This window comes from Daphnia pulex, chromosome 1 (assembly GCF_021134715.1).
Source record: "Daphnia pulex isolate KAP4 chromosome 1, ASM2113471v1".
In the NCBI taxonomy this organism is placed as follows: Eukaryota; Metazoa; Arthropoda; class Branchiopoda; order Diplostraca; family Daphniidae; genus Daphnia; species Daphnia pulex.
Genome location: NC_060017.1, coordinates 286,469 through 303,714, shown reverse-complemented (window position 1 = coordinate 303,714; position 17,246 = coordinate 286,469). Strand labels below are relative to the sequence as shown.

At 41.3% G+C, this 17,246-nt stretch overlaps 1 protein-coding gene across 2 annotated transcripts; it reads left to right on the top strand.

The window, feature by feature from the left end:
- Nucleotides 1-12,757: 12,757 nt before the first annotated feature.
- LOC124206993 (proclotting enzyme-like) lies at nucleotides 12,758-16,693 on the top strand. 2 transcript variants are annotated; one of them, XM_046604338.1, is made up of 11 exons: nucleotides 12,758-12,870; nucleotides 12,945-13,142; nucleotides 13,737-14,018; nucleotides 14,720-14,838; nucleotides 14,907-15,043; nucleotides 15,177-15,337; nucleotides 15,397-15,565; nucleotides 15,655-15,896; nucleotides 15,960-16,120; nucleotides 16,177-16,249; nucleotides 16,314-16,693. In XM_046604338.1, the coding sequence occupies exons 2-11, from the start codon at nucleotides 13,001-13,003 to the stop codon at nucleotides 16,400-16,402; spliced, it is 1,575 nt and encodes a 524-aa protein (XP_046460294.1). In that variant the 5' UTR covers nucleotides 12,758-12,870; nucleotides 12,945-13,000; the 3' UTR covers nucleotides 16,403-16,693. The 2 variants fall into 2 exon arrangements, with proteins under 2 accessions (XP_046460294.1, XP_046460216.1); XM_046604260.1 differs by having other exon boundaries at nucleotides 15,177-15,341; nucleotides 15,389-15,565.
- Nucleotides 16,694-17,246: the final 553 nt, after the last annotated feature.

The window sequence follows — 17,246 nt, the reverse complement described above, 5'->3', positions numbered from 1 at the left end:
AATAGATCAACAAAGCCAGAGGTTATGGCTTTGAAAAACGTCATTTTTATATGCTGCAATGACTTCTAGTAGATCCTTCAACACGTTGTTGAATTCTTGAATTACGACTATTTGGTTATAGAACTGCAGAAAGACTTCTTTTCGCGGGAGTTGAAGGTCAGTTTTTTTAATGTTGTTTAATTCCATCAATGTGTAAGATCTTCCCAGTGAAAATCTAGCTGTTGCGGATCATTTCATCGTCACCTTCAATTTCTTCTTTTGGATCAGGTTCGTCCTGTTCTTCATCCAAAACTTGCGTATACTGTCCGTCACCTTTATCCATCAATGCAGCTTCATTTCTCTCTCTCTATCTGTATTGGTGGTTGTAAGGCATGCTGTTTATGTGCCAACCATCGTCACTGGTGGGGAAGAGCAAGGATAAGTCATTGGGGTGGCACATCGGTTTCTGGGGATCGACCTGGATAAATTTTCTTCCCCTGTTTAGAATGAAACGATATTATATCCTTGATGTGTCCTTGTCTACTGAGGGCTCTCCGTCAGCGTCCTTGAAAATTATGGCAGTCTCATTAGTCGTTGGCCTGTTGTACCGTCACTGTTCAAGATTTTTTCGATCACTGCTGATGATCCTGCCAACATGATAATGGGGTTGTTTTCAGCCTGGGCTTGAAGGTATTCTTCTCCCAAAACTTTGCCATTATATGTAAATGGCAGCATAAGGATTTCTAAAATTGCGTCCAATTCTTTCACCATCCCTACAACAAGTCCCTCTGTTTACTTCTACATTTTCTCTATAATCATCTTGGCCTATTCCGCATCCATAAAGTAAAGGTCCACTTACTTTGGATTATCTGTATCACTAGCGGGAGCAGTTTTCAAGAGCCAATTTAATTTCAAGCGCTTCTTAGCGCTGTTGTAGTTACGATTTCTTTTTACTTTAAGCTCTTTGGTTTTGGATGGTCATTCTGCAGTAGTTTTAGCAGAGATTCAGTGCAATCTTTTGAAGGAGGAATAATAACTCGACCCTGTCTTTCTACTTTGGAATGCTTGGTGCTGCATAATTCGCAAATCAATTTTATTTCTCAGTAGATTGGAACATTGGCTTCGGACACAATCTATTTCGCGAGATGCGTGATGAGTCCTTGAAATTTAACATTTTAGAAACTGTACTTCTTGTCACTTTTCTCACCCCACATAATCCACGAGGGTTTGCAACGACGAACGTACACGCACTACAGTCACTCGCAGTCTCCCCAGTCTCTCTACGTCACCCAACTACGACAAGTCGACAATTGACGTCGGCGATCGTTCAACGTGTAGTATAGATCGAACATACAGTGAAGTACGAGAAATTCATAGTTTTTGGTTTCATGTTAAATTTGTTAATTGCCTAATTGGTTTAAGTTCAAAATCCCGCAAACTAAAAGAACGTATAAAGTTGCTATTCAAAACCAATTTCAGTATCCCCTACTAAATAACTCGAGCCTTAATTAAGGTAATTGAGCTGTTTATGACAATAAAAGATAAAACGCTATTCGTTTCAGCTCAACACTGATATTTTTCTACGTCCTCGCACAAATGCTGAATGGCTCACAAACCCGCAAGATAGGCCTATACTGAGCTCATCAGTCAATCCTACAGAATATGATTGATTTAAAGTATTTTAGCTTCTCCTGGTTTGTGGTTGAATGAATAACCCAAGAGCAAAATTTCGTAATTACAACAACATAATATGTTCAAGTTCGTCATCGCCGAGAATTCCTTTAAAAAGTGGATACAGGAAATAATAAATGAAGTTACGTTTCACATGAGTATATTTAAAATTTCAGCATGGAAAGTTTCCCCACGTATAACGATCAAAGCCGTATGGGCGACCAAAATTGAAATGTTCCATTTGACGGTCAGCTTCAGCAATTTGAGCACCAATGAGTTTTCCTTACACCGAAAGCAAAAATAAATCCTTCAAGTTTATACTTCCAAATGCTCCTTCAACAACTGCTTTGTGCATAGGGTCATGACGAAGCCTGACACCATTGGAAATTCATTTTCAAAAACGGGCTTAAATCATTTGGATCTTTTAAGTAGTCGGCAGAAAACTGGCATAATCCGTAAACCGTTCTCTTTGGATAATATTTACGTACTCGAATGGATGTGCTAAATAGCTCGATTAATCATGTCTTCCTTCTGAAAACGATCGCATAACCAATAAAAGCAAATAATATAACCAGATAATATATCAGATTTTACAACCAGAGTGACCCTTATTGTGTTTCAAACACGATCTCATCAGGCAGTTTGCAGTATGCAGCGGAGAGAAGCATTAAAACAGCTTTCAATAGTGCATACACAATTTGAGGGTAGCAAACGAAAAAATGCAAGGACAAGTTGACGTAGAAAGCTAAAAACATCATTGGGTTTCCCCCTCCTAACATAGAATCCATTAACTAATACAGAATTGGCAAGAAGAATTTCGGAAGTGCTGTTGGACGAACGGAATGTATTCGTCCGAGAATTGGTGTAATGGTAGCAGCATTTGTATCCTCGTTTAGTTTTGCCTCGTCAATGTTGACATCTATTTCGTGGTGTGGAATGTCAGCTATATAACCATTCCTTCTTTATTGATGAAGTATTCTCGAAGTATATCCTTATTTTCTCTCTCACTTTGTAACTTAAAGTCAAAAGACATTGACAAAAGACAAATGAATCTATAAAAGAAGTACCAAATGAGTTTTAATATTTTGTTTATGGGGATTCGTCCAGGCGAATAATGGATAATAGCCATCTTTAGTTTTACCGATAGCAAAACAGGTATTTAAACATGCTTGCCCACTCTTTTCCTGTAGCTTCTTGAATATAGCCGACAACTACCTGGCATGAAGAGTGTAAAAAGCGCGAAGCAACCGAACGGCAAACGGATTTAAATTCAAAAACGTTTGCTGCTACTCAATATTGATGAGCTTCATGGTAAATATCAGAAAAAATTTAAAGATACTGCCGGAATCAAAACCATCGGATTTTCCACATTTGCTGATCTTCGACCAAAACACGTAATCACCGTCGTATCCAGCGGCACTCATTCGGTGTGTGTGTGTTTGTGTATCACCAGAACCTGAAACTAATGCTATCATCAATTGGAATTAGTGAAGAACGACACTTATTGATGGATAAAGTTGTTTGCAGTGTCTACAACAAAACATGTATGTTGAGTGGCTGCCCAAATTACCCTGGATCGGACGCACTAGAATCTTTAGTCGATGATGAAAGTGAGAAAATTTCGTACAAGCAACGGACCCAAACTGATGGAAACAAATTGGAGACCATCGTAGCAGCCACTGAAGATTTTATAGAAAGCCTCGTTTCTGCAGTCAAATAATTGACGACAAAGTGCTTTCTTCGTTCAGAGCAAGGGGAAAATTGGCCATGAATCGTGTGTTCTAGTCAGCGATTTTTCGGAAAATTACTCCTTCATTATCCAAGATTCTGTGCAAGGATATTCCTGGGCCAATGATCAAGCAACAATTCTTCCCTTTATAGCTTATATGAAACGACCGGACGGGAGTGTCTTCAACGTGAGCATGGCATAATCAGTGACCATCTCACGTACGATATCATATCCATATCTGTGCACGCTTATCTCAGACCTGTGCTTCAACACCTGATGATCTTAAATCTGTCATTAAAAAGTGTCAAATAATTCACAGACGGGTCCGGTGCCCAATAAAAAAATTATTTTGCGAATTTCACGTTGACGACTTCAAGCTTGAGGCTGAATGGCATTTTTTGCTTCCTGTCACGGAAAAAGTGCGTGTGATGGCATCGGCGGTAAAGTGAAACGATTGGCTAGACTCGCAAGTCTTCAAAGGAGCGCAAACATCCAAATCACATCTCCGATGCAGTTGTTCGACTGGGCGAATGAAAATTTAGAAATTAAATGTTTTTTCGTTACATCGCAAGAAGTGAAGGCCAATGAGGCGGTAATTAATGAAAGAATGCAAAGTGCTATTGCGGTTACCGGTAAAAGAAAGTTTCATTGCTACTTCCCTATTAATTCTTTTCAAGTGAATGCATCAGTATTATCGGGCGATGATGCGTACTTTGCGAGCTTCAACGTGTTGCCAAAGCCCAGTGATGTATTTGATTTTTTTCATGCAATGTTAATGATTACATAGCCTGTATTGACCCAGATGATAAGCATTGGTATGTTAACCAGATTGTTGGTCTCAATGAAGAAAAAGAGAATTTATAGTGTTATTATTTTGTCCCCCGGTGGAGAATTAGGTTTGATTCGAGGATATAAACCAACAAAAAATAAAAAAGTCATTCCTTTGTCGTATGTTCTCAAAAAAATCGAGTCTCTATAACCAACAACTTTATGAAATTGAATGTTTAAGCTTTGAAAAGATGAACATGACGATATTTCTGCCAAATATACTTGCCAATTTGCCAATTTTGAATAATATTTTTTTTATTTTTTTTTTTCAAGAAGAGTAGTTCTCCTCATATTAGCTCCCGTAGGGTTGCTCCTTTTCCACGAGTTGAAGGGTCCTTTAACTCCACGCGTGGTGAGCTCCCGTGGATTTTTTTCTCGTTCATTGCAAACATTTCTATGACTGTTTAAAAATGAAGGGCCTCCGAGCGGCCAGATTTTTTTCAAAATGCAACCAAACTTTTAATTTGGAATTCAATTTTTCTGATCCTGATTTCGGGAATTTATTACTCAAGTTCTGCTGACCGGAAAAAACTTTCCTTTGGCAAAAGTAATCTTAAGAACAATATCAACCCACAGTAAAAAAGTGGTGCAAATCTATTTTTTCAAACGGAAAAATTCGACTTGTCATGGAAGGACCCTTAGGGGAGACTGGAGTAAGGCGGGACGGTATTCTTTCCCCCCCCCCCTATATCTCCCAAACTAATAATTAAATTTATTAATTTTTTTGTTTTTATGTATTCCATACTGAAATGTACCCCTCATATTTTTTATACAATTTAATAATAGACTATTTTATTTTCCCATATAAAACCTTTAAAGTTATCTCAGATTTGTGGGAGGAGTCTATTTTGAGGGGTAAGTGAGGACACTGGGGTGAGTGGTGATCTAGGTCTTCCATTTCGACTTAAAATTAATTAATAAAATTTTGAAAAATTCAAATAGCTTCCCACTGCATAGACTCTTTAAGTTAATAAATGTTTCAATTTGATTATTGTGTTGATGAAATTTTTTCTTATGTGATAAAAAAAACCCTTAAAGACCACGAAAGGATGCTGAGTTGCAAGGTCTGGAAAATGTCAAAAATCTCGATTAGGGACAACATGCCTGAAATTAACACAGCCCTCTTATGGAGCTTCATTTTCTATTTAATTATACAAAGTGAAGGAACACGTTATTTTAGTGTTTAATGTTTTTAAATTATTTGTCATAATTTTGGCAAGTTACTTATTTTTTCTGACTTCACTGGACATTGTAGTTTATTTATTATTTATTTTTAAGTTCCTTGAGACTTTGTCACGTATTGCAAAAACAGTTCGTTAGCGAGCGGCTTTGAAAGGCGACGAACTGCATCGTCATTCATCTTAAACTCAAGAAGCACATCCCCAATTCACAGTCCATATCGGTCTTTATCTAAGATCTCCTGAAGAGCGATTTTGAGCGCACTAGTAGACAGAAAATTTCTCAAAAGAATAGCTAGATTTCTGTGTTTGTTCAGCATTGTTCTTAACTTGGCTACAAGATTCCTTACGTCTTGGAAAAAATACAACGCAGTTTGGAAGATAATTACATACGATTAAATGGGATGGCTCTCCGAAAACTATGCAGATCTGATATTGAAGGACTAGTTGGAAAGGATATTTGGTATGGAAAAGGAACGCCGAGGTGGTGATTTCTCATCCCTTTATTCATTTCTCGCGAACCGCCGTCAGCTGAATAGGCAACTACTTCTATATGCCAAAAGCTTTAAGCTCTTCTCTCACAAAGTTCAACCGGTTGTTAACGTCAACGGAGGTAAATTTGTTGACGAGAGACACATCAACTTATTTCAGATTTTCAGTGGCACTCAAAACATTGAATCACCATGTCAATTTTCTTTAGAGAACCTACTTTTCAACATTTAAGAAATTGCTAAATGTTTCGACGGATCTTGAATACTCTAATGTTGACACCGAGTTTTAATGGACCACAGTGTTCGCTGCTAAGTCCCCTTCAGGAGAACCCCGATTTCCTAATCTAAAAGTTTGTGTTTCTCTTCTCTTCACTTTTGCTGTGTAGTAACGTAGCCGCCGAAATAATTTTCAGACATATATGAAAGACACCAAACCTCCAAAGAAAAATGGCCTAGACGACAAATCGGTCGATGCCGTAATGAAAGGCAAAATATGACTGAAAAGTAATCGGGCAAAAGCTATTTCTGTATCAATTCCCGATGCTCGGTTAAAACTTTCAAAAAGCGTGAAAGCCAATGCAGCCATTGAAAGTTTGAGTGACTCTGAATAGCAAACATTGAGCAATCTCTTACCGCTGTCAATCCTGTGATCGAATTTAATTGCTTTGCTTAATTTATTGATTGTTTTGTTTGATCAAACAGTTACAAAGATAATACTTTCTCTGAATACAGAAAGTCTGCGATGAGTGTATCGCCTATATTGCCATAATTGGCAGATCAGAGGCCAAACGGAAAATTTTGGAGTAACAGCAAGTGTTCCCACTTCGACCAACCCCAGCCCCAGACCCGGTTCAAGAATGTTCCACCTTTTGCATTAAATGTGGCAGCAAAACCAACGGCTCAGACAGCTACTCCTGCCCGGTTTACACTGAGATGAAGAAAATCATAAAAATGGCCTTCCTGGAAGGCATCACTATTAAGGAAGCACGCGAAAGCTTCAACGCCATCTCACGCACAGCAACGAGAAGAGGAAACCACGGCTCAGCCATGCCAACAACACTCAGGAAATCCCTTCCCTCCAAGAGCAGATCAAGATACTGCAGCAAGAAATGAAGGCCCTGAAAGAAATTTCCATCCCGAAGCTACAGTCAGAGCCATACAATAGCGAAAGACCTGGACGCCACAAAAGTTATTGTCGGAAGTTTCGGAAAAAAACTGTATAAGATCTCCTCATCGCAGACTACCGTAGCAACACAACAGGAAGACAGATTCGATAAATTGGAATTTTTTGTGAATAAGCTAACAGTAGTACTTACACCAGCTCATCCCAAGTACCACCAGGCTAACCCCAATTCTACTACTCCACAACTCTGCCCAATCATCACCACCTCTCACTTTTAGGCTTTTAGGGGACGATCATTTACTCAACACCAACGAACCCTGGGACAATACAGCGGCTGAATTGACACATGATCCCAATGATTAGACACCCTTCCCACATTCCCCCCCCCCCACACCACAAAGTTATCCTATGGAATGCAAGGGGGTTTACCAAAGCCAAATTAGAAGATTTTAAGCAGTTTCTTTCCTCAGATTTCCCCAACATTGTCTCCTCTGCTGTAATATTCTTGTACGAATGTGTGTTTATTCTTTAACGCCTGAACTGTGCACAATACATGAAGGGCACTACTTTGAAGGACTGCAGTACAAGAAGTTTGTCTATGGCTACAACGACAGTGCGTTATATAGCAGCGCGTGTCGTATCTCATTACATTACTGGTTAGCAATACATACATGATAGCTGCGCTACATCTGTGAAACCCACTAGAAGCCCTACTTCAATGTTACGTTAAAATCTTACAACGTCATCAAGAAAAATCGTCCCAATAAAGTGGGTGGAGGCGTGGCAATCCTCATGAAGAAAAATCTCAGTTTTTCCTATTTTAGTTTAACCCTCCCAGACACCATAGAAGCCATCGGTGCAAGTATCAAAACCTCCACAAACTCCGAAATCGACGTAATCTCTATTTACGTCCCCAAAGGCGACTCCCAAGTGGCAGACATCGAACTCCTTTTCAATAGACCTAACCCCATTCTAATAGGCAGCGATTTCAATGGTCACCACAGCATGTAGGTGGCACACAGACCAACAAAGCTGGGAGATCCATATCCGAAGCCCTACTAAAAATCAACTCTATGTGCCTCCTTACTCCACACAATCTCGGAACGAGAATCGACCCATCTACAGGCAAGCCCACAATAATTGACCTAACGCTCGCCCCATCAAGCCTTGCAACTTCATCCAACATCACAACCACCCAGCACATGGGCAGCGACCACCTCCCCCTCACTATGCTTCTGAACGAATCACCAGCACGCAACACCCGCCAGAATATAAACGATAAGAAATGGAGCGACTGGAACGCTCTCATCGACGAAACCCTCCAAGACGCAAATTTCCACTCCCTATCAAACCCAACGGAGGTATCATCGACCTTCTACAAAAGTATAGAGACCGCCAACTTTAAGTTCTTCAAGCTTAGCCACATAAAACCCTTCCTCACATAAATGCGAGGCCCAATTTCCCCCATTGTGGAATGATGAATGCAAAGCACTAGTATGCGCCACCCAAAAGCCTTTAGAAAATTGCGAAACTCCACCTTCTCCTCTACACTAACATCCGAATGAAGCCGGGCGGAAGCTAGGAAGAAAAAAGTCATCTGACAACAGTGAAAAGACACGCCTGGGTGGCCTTCATCTCCAATATCGGCACCCGCAACCAACCCCGGATGTGGCCTTTCATGAATCGCATGACAGGAAAGGGCGTTAACCTCTTTCCAGACGGCACCAACATCACCGTTGACGGTGCGCCAACTAACGACCCCCTTAGAAAATCTTAAATTTTCGTTGAACATTTCAGCAGAGTATTTCCAACCAACATACCTCCTAATCCACAGTTACAAGACGCCATCGTATCCAGTATCTGATCCAGCTTTAACAATATCCTCAACGACACCATCACTCCAGAAGAAATCGATCGATGCAACCCAAATAAAAAAGCTAAGCTGTTCGTACGACCGCATCAAAAACACCATGCTGAAAAACCTTGCAGTATTGAACAAAAACCATCTTCAGCACCTATTTTATACCCTCCTGAATAGCTCCTTCATCCCTCAGCAATGGAAAAATCCATCATAATCCCCCTCCTAATATCAGACAAACCAGCAGATGACCTATCATACTACCTCTGTCGATCTCTCTCACCTCATGCTTGTGCAAAATCATGGAGCGTATCTTAACCAACCACATCCAGTGGCTCCTGAGGTCATTCCGCCGAGTTTCGAATTTTTTTGTCGCAAAAAAAAATCGATTTGCTTCATTTTTTTATCGCGTGTTCTTCATAACATTAAGAAACATTTTACCAAAGGATTTTTTTTTATCGTGAACGGGAAGCCTTCAATTAAATGTTAAAGTTCCCATTAACCAAGATCTTCCTCTTCGCCTACGACGTCAAACTTAAAAACTTATTCACGATAATCGCGAACTCTAAATGTGGACCCCCAGCCCACTAATAGCACTCTTCAAAACTCTGGTGCGCAGTAAAACCGACTATGGCCTTACTGCTTATGGTAACGCGAGCAAATCTAACCTAGCAAAGATCGATATCGCCGGCAGATCAATCCTCAGAGTCATCCTGAGCGAAAAATCCTCAACTCCAGCGGAAATCCTTTGTGCGGAATCAACAATGGAGCCGCTATCGACACGAAAACGGTGGCTAGCGAGCAGTACCTTATCAAACTAGGCCACAAAACCTACAACCAGCCTACAACAAGCCAGAACTGCCTTACACCACACTACAGCACTACACGACAGCCTAATTAGAAACAAGGAAGACGACATAATTGCCTACGCTAATGGCTACCGTTCCGAAGAATACAACACCATGGCGTGCGCAGCTGTCATCCCTCCCCTAAATATCCGCTTAGCTTCGACCCTCCACGGTCTCTCCAGCATCATCTCAGACGAACTACAAGACATCAAACAAGCCCTACAATTGGTGTATAACCTCCAGGCTTGACCACTCTCCAGTCTGAGTCTCAATCTTCACCGAATCCAGCTCCAGCATCCAAGCCATAACATCTACTACCCAGACAACGAAACCATTGAAGAAATAGGGGAACTGATCGACCGCCTCACCTATAGTGGAACACGGACATCCCTATGCTGAATCCTAAGTCACGCGGAAATCATCGGAAACGAAGAAGCCGAAAAACTGTCAACAATTGCTCCAGCCACTCAGACCCACCCTAGAAACGCAGCTTTCCCCAGATGAAAAAATTGCAGCACTAAAGAAGGCCTTGTCACACGATTACTTCCAAGCGCTGATAAATTGCAAAAAAACATGCATCCATGAAGACGATTAAATGGCACCACCACCCTAACCGGAAGATTCCATCAGCCTCACCTCCTGAGCTCCGGCCACAACTATTTCAACGTCTTCAGCCATAGAATCGACACCGGAGCAGACCCTAGCTGTTGGTAGGCCGCGTCGACTCGGTAATGGAAACTATTTCAGCCTTATTCAACGAGGTATATTACAATAATTCTTGACGCGAAAGCGAGAGAGAGAGCTGACTAATGTAACGCGAATACTTTTATATTGCAGGCAACTCTAGGAAAGCCCTTCACATCTACCACCAAGCACGTATACACAAAATTGAGGTAGAATACAGTTAGGCCTCATTTGAGCGAAGGTGACGTGGTCTATAGCTTGCCCCCGTTTGTTTTTCGACAGCCTTTAGATATGGTGGAGCAGTTCCATGAAAGCGTTTTGTTTTGCGCGTTGCATCAGGTATTCCACGGACCAAGCAATGCCGCTACTTAAAGAATTGGGATTAAAGACTCACACATCACATCATCACATCACACACACATCTACCACCAAGCACGTATACACAAAATTGAGGTAGAATACAGTTAGGCCTCATTTGAGCGAAGGTTACGTGGTCTATAGCTTACCCCCGTTTGTTTCTCGACAGCCTTTAGATATGGTGGAGCAGTTCCATGAAAGCTTTTTGTTTTGCGCTTTGCATCAGGTATTCCACGGACCAAGCAATGCCGCTACTTAAAGAATTGGGATTAAAGACTCACACATCACATCATCACATCACACACACATCTACCACCAAGCACGTATACACAAAATTGAGGTAGAATACAGTTAGGCCTCATTTGAGCGAAGGTTACGTGGTCTATAGCTTGCCCCCGTTTGTTTCTCGACAGCCTTTAGATATGGTGGAGCAGTTCCATGAAAGCTTTTTGTTTTGCGCGTTGCATCAGGTATTCCACGGACCAAGCAATGCCGCTACTTAAAGAATTGGGATTAAAGACTCACACATCACATCATCACATCACACACACATCTACCACCAAGCACGTATACACAAAATTGAGGTAGAATACAGTTAGGCCTCATTTGAGCGAAGGTTACGTGGTCTATAGCTTGCCCCCGTTTGTTTTTCGACAGCCTTTAGATATGGTGGAGCAGTTCCATGAAAGCTTTTTGTTTTGCGCGTTGCATCAGGTATTCCACGGACCAAGCAATGCCGCTACTTAAAGAATTGGGATTAAAGACTCACACATCACATCATCACATCACACACACATCTACCACCAAGCACGTATACACAAAATTGAGGTAGAATACAGTTAGGCCTCATTTGAGCGAAGGTTACGTGGTCTATAGCTTGCCCCCGTTTGTTTCTCGATAGCCTTTAGATATGGTGGAGCAGTTCCATGAAAGCTTTTTGTTTTGCGCGTTGCATCAGGTATTCCACGGACCAAGCAATGCCGCTACTTAAAGAATTGGGATTAAAGACTCACACATCACATCATCACATCACACACACATCTACCACCAAGCACGTATACACAAAATTGAGGTAGAATACAGTTAGGCCTCATTTGAGCGAAGGTTACGTGGTCTATAGCTTGCCCCCATTTGTTTCTCGACAGCCTTTAGATATGGTGGAGCAGTTCCATGAAAGCTTTATGTTTTGCGCGTTGCATCAGGTATTCCACGGACCAAGCAATGCCGCTACTTAAAGAATTGGGATTAAAAGACTCCTTTGATTTTGCCAAAGCCGATGCTTGACAGCCAGCCGCCTTTTGTTGGAAACGGCTCAGCTTTTGATTCAACGACCGTCAAGTACGAACTGAAGCTCAAACAAGTCTTGTAGTAGTGTAGTATCCCGGTTTCAGGGTAAAAGTATGCCGATTTGGTAACTAAAAAGCGCCTCTAGTGAGTGTGTCAGCTACTACGCTCAGCTTCTTTTGAGAGCCTAGATGGCTCTTTTAAACGTTTCCACTTCACAATTCTGACAGGCTCCGCCCTAAAATCTCTGAAAATCGGCTTACTTTTACCCTGAAACCGGGATAGGGAAGCCAAAACAGCCGTGAAGCGACCAGGAGTCTATAGCTCTGGCAAGAGTTCGTGTCCAAAATTTTTTTGACGCTTAAATAAAACTGGCAACTTCGGACGTTAGCCAACTCTATAAGGCTGCAGTAAAGTAACCATAGGTTTGATGGCTCTGGTAAGTCTGGTTTGAGTTCAATTAAACTAAAAAAAATTGATGGAACGGCAACACTGGCGGGATACCGGGGGCCCCTTTTCGAATGAGTGATGCTCATTCAAACTTTAATAAATAATTACTCATATAAATACTAACTATAAGAATAAAAAAGATAGACCGCTGAAATCAGCGTAAAAAGTTCTATCGAATAAAATTAAAAACTCAACTTTTTTCATGATAGTACCTTATTTACATACATCCAGTTGGTGTGGCAACGTTTATTCTCAGCGCTCTTTTAGTCCACGACTCCACGCTATTATTATTCATATTGAATTTCGCTCCCGCAGCCTCAGTCTCCAGACAGCGGCGCACGGTGTAACAGGTGGCTTTCATCGTCTCGAGGATTTTGGCCCCACCATATCGTAATTAATTCGTTATCAACTCAACAATTGCCGTTACCATTCTTGTATTTTTTTTCCTCTTCATTTATACGTAGTGAGAGTGTGTGTTGTCGTAGCGTGATTTCGACCGGTGAATGATTGCCGTGTAAAAATGAAGGGGTACTCAGCCACATCACGTTGGGTCTATTTGATCGTCTGCCTCATCGTTATGGCTGAATTAGTGACAGTCAGCGGCCGTGGACATTCTAACTATCAGTCATCCTTTGGGCCTAAAGAGCGAAGGAAACGCCAAGGTAAATGTCATTTCTTTTCTTATGTGCACACCTTTATTAGTGCTGGTCTACGGAATCATAGTTTTAAAATGAAACGAACGCCTTTGCTTGCAACTTTGAGTAACCGGTCTCTCCACATCACATGAACTACCTAATCTGTTGAGAAAAGACTGGTTTATCAAAATTGCCAGCACAGTTGTTCCAACATATGAAATTCAAAAATAAACTCTGTGGGAGGAATTTCAGAGGCCGGTGTCTTGCTCTCTATTGTTGGAAAGATATACTGGCCTCTGAAATGTTTTGCAAAAATATAAGACTGATATAGATTTGAGACACTGGACCCTTACCGTCACTGGAATGTTGGAATTATGAATGATAAGTTTGTCCCTGTAAAATACTAAAATAGTCGGCACAGTTAATATGTGAAATTCACATATAGAAAGTCATTAGTGTCTTAGGATTTTTCCGTAGATTAGGTCGAATGTAAGCTATCGAAGGACAGTTAATTTTTTTTATTATTAAATTAATAAAAAGTTATTCTGAACTAATTTTAGTCTTTGGTGTGTACTAATAAAATTCATTCTATTTATTTTTCTTTCGTCATTTTGCATACAGTTGGACAAAATGACGCGCTCAGTCTGCTTTCGTCATTGAGCCGACCAGCTGGCGGGCAGCCCGCCGGGCAGACTGCAAATGGTGCTGCTGCTAGTGCTAGAAAGCAAAATTTTGATTTGAGTCTGAATGGCGGAATTGTCAGTTATCCTGGTAAAGTTATTACCACAACAACCAGCAAAACTACGAACAGCAAAAAAGCAACGACTGCGAACAGCAAACTTACAACGACAACTAGCAATCCGCCAACAAAATTAAGCATAATTAGTCTCTCTGATGTGCCAGGTTGGTGAAAGTGTCAATGCGTTCGCCAGATTTTATATTTTTTTTCTGATCTGATTGCACGTAGTTAACTATATAAGTTGAAACGCACGGACCAAGTTTTGTCACATTTTTCTTCTTTTCAAATCTAATGGCACATTCGTAAATCTACCTACTGTTTTGCCTTGACTTTTCTGGTTATATCTAAACTTTGTGATTTTTTTTTGTTTGTGTGGTTATGGTTCCTCATGGTATTGACTTTTGGTTTCCCCGCGAAGAGAATAACTACAAGGTGATGGATAACCGAGGAGAGTGAATCTGATGACCCGGACGTTAATAAGTTGTTTTGATTGCATAATACATTTTTTTGCCTTTTGCTTCAGTGATCGCATTGGTTATAAAGGAAACAGACCAACCACTTCCATCCCGGCAGTCCAGAATTTTTCCGTCAGCGACTGTACAGTCGGCAATGCTGGCTAAATTCTGAACATGAGTACAAAGATGGACAGGGACACGGCGAATGTTGTCCAGCTTCCGTTCCTGCCAACTTGCCCAATGGTATTTAATTCACATTAGCTACAGGAAACGGGCATTCCTCCAAGAATTGATTGAATCTTGTTTTAGTTTGCACGTAGATGTAGCTAGCTCCTATTCATAGTGCCTTCATCTTGTTTTAAAGCGTTTTTCCCCTTCATTGGTTCAATTCATTTTTTTCTTTATTGTAGAACTCAAAGATGATAGCTGGATTCAGTACATTGACAGCACATCAATGTTGTGGGTGCCATGGGGCACCATCATACCGGGGTTCACTTCCGGCCGGGCATACTATTTGGGATTTGGCAACGTAATACCCAATTTTCGTGTTCCCTGTTATTGTATTAAGTTTGCCATTCTATATTTGCAAACAAACAGCCGGATTTCGCCTATCAGACCTGTCTGACTCCTATAAGTCAATCTGGCCGATGCCGTTTCGTCCAGCACTGTGCCCTACCTGAAATTATAGTCACGTTGAATGCCTTCGTGACTTACGCCTGTCCCATCGGCAGCGAGTGAGTTTTTTTCATTTGGTGTCATGTTTCTTGTTTTGAAGAATTTAGGCAACGCTTGACAGTTGGCAGAATTGTCTTTATGAGGAAAAAGAAGCTGAGGCATGGTTTAACTCTCTTTATGACTTGATTACAGTTATATGGGAGTGTGCTGTCCAGATAGTATTCAGCAAACCATTCTAACAACTCAGCCGCCACCTACTACAACCACAGCTGCAACTACTTTGACGACTGCTCCAACTCTTGCTATGACCACAGTCTCAACAGCACAGGCAACTACTGCCGCACCTAAGCAAGGTACCGTGCACATTTTATGGTATATCAAATCGACTTTATGGAACGCGTTGACAAGCTAGGTTGTGGCGAGCTCATGAAACAAACGACAAGAATCGTGGGCGGAGTTCCGGCCGATAAGGGCGAATGGCCTTGGATGGCTGCTCTCCTCCGTGACCAGACCGATCAGTATTGCGGCGGAGTCCTCATCACAGACCAACACATTCTCACTGCCTGCCACTGCGTTGATGGGTATGATCTTCCTTTACATCCATCTAACCATCCAGCATTGTAATGGTTGGTTGAATTGATCAACTTTGATTTTTGCATCCACCATGTAGTTTCAAGCCGGAAGATTTGACTGTTCGACTGGGCGAGTATGACTTTAGTCAGGTGAGCGACGCTTGCCGGGATTTCGGTGCCGAAGCCATCTACATGCACGAATTGTACGACCGTCGAACGTTCAAGAACGATATTGCTCTCATCAAGCTCAAGACTAAGGCCACGTTCAACAGCGACATTTGGCCCATCTGTTTACCTCCGTCCAATATTGTTCTCGACGGGCAGAGCGCTTTTGTCACAGGTTGGTTTTCTCTTACGCTAAATCAGTTGTTGTTAATCATCGTATGAACTCTGATTTCTTTAGGATGGGGAACGACGTCATACAGTGGCCAGACTAGCGATATCCTGTTGGAAGTGCTGCTACCTATTTGGACTCTGGCTGATTGCCAGATGGCCTATACTCAGTCAATCGGTGAGCAACAGCTTTGTGCCGGATACAGAGCAGGTGGCAAGGACTCTTGCCAGGTAAGACAAGATTGTTAGAATCTACATTGATTGTCGCTAATATTCGACATCTACAGGGTGACTCTGGCGGTCCGCTGATGTATCAAATATCTACTGGGCGATGGGCGGTAGTGGGTGTGGTCTCTTGGGGTAAGGAACATCTTCATTTACTTGTTAATTGAATGAGTTTTACATCCTTTCCTTCTTTCGATAGGCGTACGCTGCGCAGAGAAAGACAAACCTGGCGTGTACACTCGAGTGTCTTCCTATACAGACTGGATAAAGGCCAAAGTTTTGGCTTAAGGAACAATTTATACTGTCACAATACGAAACTCTCGCTTGCTGCTTAAACTGGACTACGTATTTAGCGCCAGCCATCGAAGTTGTATTTCAATTATTTTTATTTTTATTTTTCTTCAAACTTGTCGAGTCGCCAGCTGCGCCTTCCACATTCTTCTTGATGTGCTGATATGAAAGTCCTTTTCTCCTATATACATATGTATATTCAATCAAATCCGTCCTAGACATCCGTAAAATTATTATATGCATTGTAAGAAACCAGTTTATATAATAAAGGGTTGCATTATTCGTGGACTTATTCGTGGATTCGCACGTTTCCTTGTTGCTACACGTAGGGATTAATGGATTATGCTCGATAAAAGCAAAAGAGAATTGTGGATTTAAATTCCCCACAATAAACAACAGGTTACACCAACAACTGTGGCGACCGGCGACAATCTCATGGATTTGAACGCTACTAGGATCATTGAATTCGTTTTGATGAAAAAAACAATTTTCCTTGAACGATTTTGAAAAAAAAAGGGGGCACGGTGGTTGGCGCGAAGGTTTGAAATTTGAATTTCTTTGTTGAACTGTATTATAGTTAGTAGTTTATTAAGCATATTAAACACATTTTGGGGTTGATTTATTGATCACTATTTGTTGTATGAAGGACACAAATCTTTAGAATATTCGATGGCTGATAATCTCGAATAGCATTTTTTGTGCTGTTAAATAACGTACTGTACTAGCCTACCATCGAGGCCAAAATTTGATGAACTAACTGCTCATGTCTACTGAAAACGAAGTAAAAATTTCTGTGTCACACCAGCCACCAGGCAAAAAATTCTACGGCGCTATGATATGA